Here is a 10,844-nt window from a genome sequence, read left to right as displayed (position 1 = left end):
TTCTATTAAAACTCTACTAGTTTATTGGAGTTCTTGATATAGTGATATAATAATATAGTACACATGTACACAATGGCAAAGCCAGACTGACGAGTCTGTTTTGTCATGATATACCAAGTTTAAATAACTATAATTTTTCATTGTTTTCAATGTGAATGAACATAGAAATATTTGTATGCCATGATTACATCATCAGACTGTCTTTGGCATCATGCCATATGGATTAACCTCATTGTTAAGCTCCTTGGTTTACCCCTAGTAAAATTCATCTTAATCCCCATATAATCTAAGTAAATGTCATTTTATTGGTTGTTTATTCAAATTACATAAAGCAGCGCATAAGAACAAAATGTTGTCTAATGCAGGCTTCATGGTTGATGGAATAACTCCAGATAAAATTCTAAATTGTTTCAATCTTAATATCATCCGTTCAACATGAGATCTCAAGGAAGCTACTCTTCGAGTGTGGGTTGTTCCTCGAGAAGAGAGCCTAGGCCCACGACAATATGCTGGGGAAATCAGTTTGACTTTCTTCATTAGCAGTAAATCTCGTACCAAAAATCCTTTGTCAGCCATGACAGCATCACCTTCCTCTAGTAGGTTAACCAAACCAGAGTTTTGACGATCTCTTTGTCTGATACTGACCCTGTCCACAGAGGAGGAATGAAGGAAATAACACCAGTTGGTGTGATACCAATAAGAAGCTTAGCAGTGTTCCAGTGCTTGTAACTACTCCAGGTTATTTTTTGGCTCTCTAGAATTTTTGGCTTTTGAATGAAGAATTCAGCACAATCAATTATGATTCTTAAGTTCTTAAATCTTTTGAATCGTTTTGGAAGTTTCTCTTGAATTTCTACCCTACTTGGCCATGGTACAAGGAAAGACAACTCATTTGACAAGAATATTATCCAAGTGTTGTAAATTCTGGACACTTGACTTGTTGAGATTTCAAATGTATCTGCTAAAAATGCAACATCAAGTCCTTTTCTCGTTCTGACGAGGGTGAGAATAAACTCTTCAAAAGGTGTCAATAGTCTTGGGACATGACCCCTTTTAACTTCTTGGGAACAGGGGGTTTCAATAGAACCTCTCCAATACCTCAAATGTTTAGCTTTTTCTTTTACAAAGCTAAACACTAAGTCCAACTTTTCCCTTGACAGCCCAGTGTACCGATAGCACTTCGCTGGACCTGTTGCTTGACTAGTAAAAAGCCTTCTCTTTAACTTACCAATGTCACCACTGCAAATACATTCATCTTCTAGACCCCAGCTTCCTCCTCATCTTCAAACAAAGGGGAGTCACTTGCCTGTGAAACATGCGACTGTTGCTCCATCTTAACTGTTACGTTCTTTTCAACATCACTGAAACTTTTTTCGTGTTTGGTAATGTCATCGTGAAGTGTACTTATATTGTAATACATTGTGTCATCGTCATTTTGATAGCGGTTTTCCTCTCCATCACCTTGTGTTTCACTGACTTCACGCTTTTGTTTTCTGGGATGTGGAGGCATATCACGTCGTTGTTTAGGTGGCAATCTTTTCTTGTCTTTTTTAACTTTGTATCCTTTCATATAAAGGGTAGGATTTGGACATTCCTTGCAACGATACCCGGCAACAAAATGATTTGAGCATACCTTCGTATTACCGGTGACTTTAAAATCCTTTCTGTTGATAAGATTTTGCCATTTAGCTCTTTCTTTTGCGTTACGCGGACAGTGAAATCTTAGCACTCCAACGTGGGAGCAAACAAATTGTTTTTCAGGGTAACTTCTATCGTTATTACAGCCGAAAACAGCGCAATGATCACCTTCATCACTACGCCATTAACAATGCATTTATTTGCCCCCTAGCGATCCCAAGATTCATTGCGCTAACCACGCGAAAATATCGGGGTCTGGCAACCGGCAAATCATTCATTACCGTGGGCCCCAAAATACACTAGGAAGACTGAGGGAGGATGATTAGGTATTGGGAAGAAAAACTCAGTAGCTAGTTTCAAGTACAATTTATACAAATCATATTTAAATGATCAGAAATCCACCATGATCTTCAATGTATAAGTTTTAATTATTAAATTGTAAATAGTAACTATTTTATCTTAAAACTATTTTAGCTTCGTTTAGTATAGGTAAGGGCCATGACATTCTCAGTGTATTCTTTACTACTGTAAAATGTTACCCTCTTTAAATAAAGCTTATAATAATAATAATAATAATGATAATGGTGGAAGCACTGGTGAGGATAGGGGGAGAGTTTGATGGATCCAGGGGAGAGTTTGATGGATCCGGGGGATGATGAGGGGTGATGGTGGTTGAATATTATGAGATAACTATTTGTACAACTATACGTTTATGGCCGGCATTGTATGGAGGCCACAGATGAAGTGCTTATGTTGGGTCAGGTTGTTGTCTGCCATCCATGCCATTAATTAAAGTATTTTTTGTACATATTGTTTGTTTATGTGATCCCAATTATTTATTTGTTGCAAGGTTGTAAGTGGTCCAGATTTGTTAACGTGGCTCTCTGATGGTTGTGTTAGGACGCTCTGAAGTGAGGATTGTTGTAGTTTGGTGAATGACTCCCATGTGATCTCTTTGGTCAAAGGTGATTTTGAATGGCCCATTGGTTTAATTGATAATTACCTGTTAAACTGATTTTTCTTTTGTATGCTCATATCCACAAAATTATCAATGTCATCTTGGTCACTAAATAATGTTCCATATCTTGATGAGATACTTGTATCCCCTCTTCCTTTACTTCTTGCCCGGCCGAAACATGCATCCACACATTCACTAAGGGTTCCTTTATCCTAAAGATATTATGAATGTAACCTTATTGTGCACAATGCAGGACCCAATAATCTAACATAGATACAATAAATTTAATCATATGTAGTAGCTCAGTTGATTATACTGTATATGGTACTTACCTTTATACACAAGGGACAAGTTATACCATTATACAATCCAGGAATGTAACAATCCAAATACCTTCATCTATATTTGCAATAGCTTAAATAAAAATAATAAATTGAAAGTGAATTACTAGGCTTCCCAAGGAGCATTTTAAGAAGAGAGCTGTGTTTTACAGTAAATGTAGTCAGTCTATTAGTGCCATTAATAAGGCTTGTGCTCATTAATAGAACTGATAAAATCTCTAGTGTCTCCTTTTAAATCATTGCCACAGTTAAATCAATCTCACATTTAGCCAAAATCTAGCAACATGTACAGTATATTCAGCATTTGTAAACAACAATAACACATACACACCTTTATGGTATATATTGTAAACATGAACTGCAGTACCATACCTATACTCCTCAAAAGACCCAGAATTCAGTGTTCTGTATAAAGATTTAACCTAAATTGCAATATAATTGTCAAGGTTCAGAAATTATAAGTCAAGGTTCAGAAATATAATTGCAATACAATATAATTGTCAAGGTTCAGAAAATACCTCTAGTCAAGAGAATGCACATTAGTAATGGCATATGGACATAGATATACAATACATACAAGAACAGGCTGCATTGATGGTAGTAATTCTCCTATTAGATCACAGAAATCTTTTAGAGGAACTTGATTGTGTAGGAATAACTTTTCAGCCAAATCCATCAACTTGAGGTGAAACCCAATGGAGGGCCTCTCAGGAGATCCAGGCCAAAAATGAGCTCAGATAAGTGTAACAAGCATGGCTCTCACAGTTACAAACTGACACTTGTTTTAAGTGCTGATTACCAATTAGGCAATTGAAATTAAATTTCTTGCTATTATTCAGGATTTGTGATAATGGTGAAAGAGCACTAAAAAGCCATGTTGCAGGGAGGGAAGCTATAATTAAAAACTTTGGCTCATAATGAATTGGCCACAAGGAATTGAAAGGGCTACTAATTTAGAGAGAGAGAGAGAGTCCTCTCAAAGCCTAATTATTTAAAAGCGATGTCTAGCAATGTCTGTAACAAGCTCAGGACCATCAGCCATGGTTCCATTTAGGTCCTTTTCAGGCTATAGGGAGGATTTTAAACTCTGACCCATTCTGCCCATACCAATCTGATTAGTAGCAAACCCAGACAAGAATTACAAACTTACCAAATGCTTCCACTTGTGTAAATAGCTTGGACACTTTTGTATTGCACTGATGACCTGAATCAATTAATGTGTGATTTGGAAAAAGTGGGACAAACCTACACTCCTAGAAAACAGAAAAATATTCTCATTATTTTGTTTATTGTTATATTGTATAAAGTAACATGTATCAAGGCAAAACGTTAACTATTAGCTCACCACCCACTTTTCCAACATCTGAAATTGATCTCTACTTTTGTGTAATGCAAATGCACATTCCTTGCAAAAGAATTGTTCCGCACCACAATATTGACATCAGATGCATGCTTCTTTGTTTAAAGTGCCTATATCACTTGTGGGATCTTTACGGATTTGAATAAGGCTTGAAAAATTTGTTTATAAGTTCTACAACCTTTTTTGATATAATTAAATAGTTTCAAAAATACGTCGGTTGGGGGGACTGGGACTCAGGAATGATTTGCAAACACGCCGTCCTTTATAATGTAAACATGAAGAGTTTCACTGGCGATATAGTTTGCGCTTTTCAAGAAAAAAATGCGGGAACGGTGCGTTGTGTATGGCTGTAGCAACTGGGCAAGTTTTTCTCAAAATATTTTAAGTTATTGGAAGATCGAAGTAAAATTACAATTGATTATATTATGTTTGACAAGAACTCGGTTCCTGACGACGGAAATTTAGGCAAATCGTCATGTTTAGATGTAAATATTTCCGAAATTATTTAACTTTATCAAAAAGGGTTGTAGAACTTATAAACTAATTTTTCAAGCTCTATTCAAATCCGTAAAGATCCCACAAGTGATATAGGCACTTTAAACAACTGCTGCAAACAGCATTGTCAAGCATACTGGCATCTTCAAAGCTGGCTTTTATCAACATTGGATCTTCTCCCAATTATGAAAGCTATTTACATTTCGCAAATGAGCAGCGCGGATTCCTCTCGGCTAATGTTGTCAACAAAATTTCCTTCGTGACCAGAAAGATGATTACAAACCAGTCCTTTCCTTTTAAGTCCTTATTTCAAAATATTTGGCACTTTAGGGATGATTTTACTCATTGAGCTATATTTAAATTTAAATTCCTGGAGAGGACTTGCTCTTTGCCAGATCGTGTCACCAAAAAGATGGCAGATTTTGGGCTTTGCTGATGCCACATGGTTTCTTTTACTCATGGTAGTTACCACTGACATACTGTAATACAAAGTCAAAAACTGTGTCCATATATTTTTGTGGGTAGCCTGCGCATGCGCAGCTAACCACTATGTAGTCGAAAAAGTGTCCGGATGTTTGTGTGTGTGTGGGTGCCACATCTTCGGTAATCGTCGGATATACGAAAGATGACGAATGATGGTTCTTCTACTTCCTGAAAATTTCGTTGTTTTCGAAGGACGGAAGCAACCGAAGTCAGGTTAATACGTTTGTCAAATTTTAAAGCGAAGTTGAGTACTTAAAGACGAAAAAGTGGTGATTGGTGAGCGTTGAGTCTACAACTACAAAGTTACACTAATAGAAAATAAATAAAACATTACCTTATTTAGCAAATGGTAGTAACAAGTTGCCCTGTTTTATAAATTATAATGCAATATTTCACCTGTCAATTTCTTGCTTGTGGACATGCAGCTATTAAACCAAATATATTACCTTATTACAAATGGTAGTAACAAGTTGCCCGGTTTTATAAATTATAATTTGGCAAATGGTAGTAACAAGTTGCCCTGTTTTATAAATTATAATGCAATATTTCACCTGTCAATTTCTTGCTTGTGGACATGCAGCTATTAAACCAAATATATTACCTTATTACAAATGGTAGTAACAAGTTGCCCTGTTTTGAAAAATATAATTTGGCAAATGGTAGTAACAAGTTGCCCTGTTTTATAAATTATAATTTGGCAAATGGTAGTAACAAGTTGCCCTGTTTTATAAATTATAATTTGGCAAATGGTAGTAACAAGTTGTCCTGTTTTATAAATTATAATTTGGCAAATGGTAGTAACAAGTTGCCCTGTTTTAGAAATTATAATGCACTATTTCACTTGTCAATTTCTTGCTTGTGGACATGCAGCTATTAAGCCGAATGCTTTGGAGTTTAAAAAGAAGCATTTATTTGAACATAACTAACAAAACATATTTTTTTTAAAAAACAAAACTTTTAACACAAGTGCATTTCAACTAAACAAAAATCTTTAAAATATTGTTCAGATTGTTATGCTGAAATGTTTCAAACAATTTTGGACTCTTTGTTATATATATATATGTGACTATAAACAAGAACAAAGACAAAGTTTTCTGGTAGCCTTACTGGTAAATGCTACTCATACCTTCCTGGTAACTACTACTGAGCAATCCACATTTATATCAATGACGAATGATGGCATTCAATGTTGACTGATTGTTGGACTGATTACCACAGTGATAAGATATTGTCAACTGATAAATTTAAACTTGAAAAAAGCCACACAGATTTTTTGGACCTACGAACTGGTGCTATTGTGTCCAGCTAATTGATGCTGATAAGTTATCTGTAATCAACATTGCAAACCACCTGTACCTTTCTACTGGATCAATGAAAACATACTATCATCTTCAGTTATAATGGTGAACGTATTGCCAATAAACTTTGGAAAACAAGTGGTATAATCTTACTGGAACAATAACGTTTAACCTTTATTGACTATTAACATAACTATAACATTGATTTATCAACAAAATAACCAATCTTGTATGTAACAAAGACATGCTGATAATCAAAGGACATCAAAACGAAATAATTTGAAAAAGTCTGAAACCTTCTTTTTCTTCTTCTTAACTAAGCTTTATGTTATCAGATGATGTGTGCCACCATCCCGGAACCTTACTGTCTTTTTGTTCTCTTCACCTTTTCTGCAAAAATTTCATTTCCTATCTCTTGTAAAAATACTTATATATGTTTTGATCTGTCTAAAATGTATTTAGTACAATAAAATATTATAATGTATAGCTTGTGTACTAAATTGACTTCGTTATAACTGTATTCAACCAGCTAACTATAGGGGGTTTATTCCCTTGTCTATGGGATTAGAACATAAGATTAGAAAATAATATTTTATTGCATCAGTTGATATTTACTTGCCACTATAGCAGCTTTATCGCAGTTAATAATGTTTTACAGGCCTATTTTTTCACATTGCATCTAAAAAGATATATATTTTCACATTTCATCTTTCCCTGTTCAATATATTCAAGGAAGATATTTTTGCATTTCATCTTTCCCTGTTCAATATATTCGAGGAAGAAGTCGCTTCTTCTTTTCACGTGAATGGCTTAATTCAAAGATCGGGAGGTGATTTTCTCATTTGCCTCAGGTAAGCTGGTTTTTTAAAGCATTTTCGTCCTTTGCCAAAGTTAACATTTTAGGATGGATTTATCAATTTGAATATTGCATTGACTAAAATTCTAATATTTTTCAATTTGAATATTTTTAGGGGAAACGACTTTAGAAAGGATTACAGCAAGTTGGGAGTGCTTTGTGACCTTTTTTCAGACGTCCCAGTTCTTGCAATGACAGCAACTGCAAGTCAAACTGATATAAAATATATCGGGGACTCATTGGGGTTGAAAAAGGTGAAGTGTATAATTGGCAACCCTGACAGAAGAAATATATTTTATCAAAAAATATTTCAAAGTGGGAAAGATGTTGATACTATCCACTTAATTTTAATGCCAATTGCTACCGCCCTGTTAAAGAAAAAGATTGAATTTCCTTTAACAATTGTATATGTTCCATTGCGCTTGTGTGGTTTTGCATACAAACTGTTTGAACATGTTCTTGGCAGTGAGCAATATTATCCTACTGGTTCACATAGACCAGCAAACAGGTTGTTTGCACAATTCCATGCTCCCCAAACAGAAGAAATGAAGAAAGAAATATTGATGCAACTTAGTTCTGGAAGAAGTGTTGTCCGTGTTGTATTTGCAACAGTAGCTATTGGGATGGGGGTGGACATGCCTAACATCCACCAGGTGGTACATATTGGTCCTCCATGCTTTGTAAAAGCATACTTCCAAGAGACTGGACGTGCTGGCAGGGATGGACAGCCTGCATCAGCTTATTTGTATTACTGCAATAGAGACATTGCAAAGAACAAAGTGGGGATGCAAGATGATATGCGTGAGTTTTGTGCCAGTTCTGATGTATGCCTCAGAAAATTAATGCTAATGTCACTGGATTATGAACAAGACTTTTATATAAAACCATTGCATCTTTGTTGTGGCTCCTGTAAGAAACACTGTAAATGTTCCAGCTGCTTGCAAGTATTAATGTAAAAACATTAAGTTGGAGACAAATGTTTGGTCATGAAAGAGACATCATAGAATTGTTTTGTTGTATTATGTGTTTACATCTTATTGACTGCAAATTAAGGTGAAAATGTAGAAAATATTTACAGCATCCTGGCTTACATCTAATTAAATGAAATTTGTCCTGCACAAATGTGAAGGGTTACAGGACCAACAATGATAAAGTCAAATACAACAAACTAGTACTGCATCAAACATGCATATTGTTTGTTAATTGTTAATTGTAAGAGTGCTTAAATCATAGTGTGTGTGAATAAAGATAAAAACCATGATACCTATAAAAGAATTTTCCAACCGGTTTGACAAAACTTGATTGAAACATCAAATCTGACAGTAATGACATTTAGAATATGGTGCTGCATATTAGCACAGTTTGACAACACAATATACATTTTCAGTAATTATTTCACAACTGCATGGTTCATGCCAATTTATAATATAATAATGCCAATGTGCACATTCACCATTGTCTTCTGTCTGACTTCTATGCATTTGTGACATGTACTGGTAATTCCTGAAAAGGTCTATTGAGGTTCTTCTGCTACAGGATAGTGGATTAATATATTGTTCTTATGTCGTTCCATCCATTCCTTGAACTTGTCTTTATCTAACAAGTGTGTTGGATTGTGAGAAATGCCATCAAATGTTTCAAATTTCCTTTCCTCTTCCTGTCTGAAAGGCCTTAAACTTCTCAGGTCTCTTGCAACTATGGCCTCATCATCAGTTGAAGACTTGTGAGTATGGCTTGTTGACTTAGCATGAATGTTCATTTGTGCCTCAAATGCTTCCACAATCTCAGTCACTCCACCTGATGCTTTGCTTGCTCGTTTTATTGCTTTCTCTGTTTATTGGCACCCATTGACCTTATCAACTTTTTCATTTCACAGTTTCTGTTTTCCTGAAACAGGTCAATCTCTATGTTATTATAGTATTGTCAATTAGTATAATTAAGTTAATTAGTATGCATGGTATAGCTTTATACAGATGTTAATATTCGCATACATAATGTAGTATATAGATAGACGGTTTTCAAAATATAGTCAGATTCTATGTGATTCTTTACCTGAAACAGGTCAATCTCTATGTTATGACCAGCACCACCTTTCCAGTTAACAGTTGCTGCCCACTTGCAACGATGAGCTTCAGCTTTTGAAAGCAACACTTCTGTTTGAAGAATGTTAATTAACATCTCTATTGCAAAGTCATTAAAGCCAGGTGTTGAGAAGAAATGAGTTAATAATTGTTTACGCAGAATGAAAATGTGTTCACCATTGCCAGTAGCAACAGCATCCTTGAAGTCAGCTAACAACATGAAGCACTTCAGCAAGTTATCAGCATATGCCCAAACACCATCTGCAACTTCGTTTGATGCACTATCATCTGAAATCCCATCCAAAACACTATCTGAATCATCACTCTTTTCTTCATTGAAAACAAACTCATCAAGAAACTTGTCAACAACTTGAAAAATATACTGCTTTCCATATTCATCACCAGAAACACTTGCACTATGAGGAACGTTTGCAGTGGGATCGTGCTTTCTGTCTTCCATTTGAAAAAATTCCATGAGAGCTTCAACAACATAGCATTTACCAATACTGAAAAACAGTTGTTCACAATCCTCATAGTGCTTCACGTCTACAGTAACATTTCTTCGGTTCAGTTTCTCACGAAAGAATCGAAGTGTACCTTTCTCTCTGCCTGAGTTTTTGTAGAGTTTTTTGAATATGGTCTAAATGGAAAAGGTTTACTCATTTTTGGCAATTTTATATAATATTTCAAATGGGTTAATTTGCATTATGGCAGATATGAAGTTACATGGTTACATGTATTGTAGTCATACATACCTTCAAAAAGCTCCTCTTTGTATGCCAGTCAACAATAGAGAAAGGATAAATATGATCAAGTCTTTGCTTTGCTGTGTGACAACCTGATCTTAAGTCTCTTGCCCCTGCAAATCTGACTCTTGTCAATTGATCCCCAAAGCATGGAACTTTCACACCACACAGTGGATCAGTATCAGTTTCTACAGGAGGGATGTGGGATCCAGGTGGTCAGGTCTGGAGTGGGTTCCAATGGTGGGAGTAGCATCTTGGACATCACTGGGAGGTGGTGAACATAACCCTGCAGCTTCATAGATGTGATGAGCCCACTTTTCAAGTTGATCTAAGACATCAACACATTCTGCATACTTCTTCTCGTCTTTCATCAAAACCGGCATTGTCAACACTTCCGACTTAGTTTCCATCTCACTCTTGTATGCACAGTTTGTGGCTTTAGGTAGATACTGCCTGAACGCTCCAAAATAGGGGAAATATTCAAACAGAATATTAGCAACAAGTATTGTATACCGGTTTCGAATTGCCTTCAATTCCAGTGGATTGATATTCACCAACTCATGAACATTGCAATCTTTCAGTCGTTGC

At 35.6% G+C, this 10,844-nt stretch overlaps 1 protein-coding gene across 1 annotated transcript; it reads right to left on the bottom strand.

Moving 5' to 3' along the window:
• Window positions 1-452: 452 nt before the first annotated feature.
• LOC114526650 lies at window positions 453-10,419 on the bottom strand. Its single transcript, XM_028548232.1, has 6 exons — window positions 10,266-10,419; window positions 9,491-10,150; window positions 9,282-9,325; window positions 1,307-1,814; window positions 612-1,223; window positions 453-509 (listed from the first exon to the last, which is right to left on the bottom strand). Exons 2-6 carry the CDS (start codon window positions 9,983-9,985, stop codon window positions 453-455), a joined length of 1,716 nt encoding a protein of 571 aa, XP_028404033.1. The 5' UTR covers window positions 9,986-10,150; window positions 10,266-10,419.
• Window positions 10,420-10,844: the final 425 nt, after the last annotated feature.

This window comes from Dendronephthya gigantea, unplaced genomic scaffold, assembly GCF_004324835.1.
Source record: "Dendronephthya gigantea isolate DGI-Jeju-01 unplaced genomic scaffold, DenGig_1.0 000040F, whole genome shotgun sequence".
Classification (NCBI taxonomy): Eukaryota; Metazoa; Cnidaria; class Anthozoa; order Malacalcyonacea; family Nephtheidae; genus Dendronephthya; species Dendronephthya gigantea.
The sequence above is the reverse complement of the archived record's forward strand: the minus strand, read 5'-3'. Positions and strand labels throughout refer to the sequence as shown.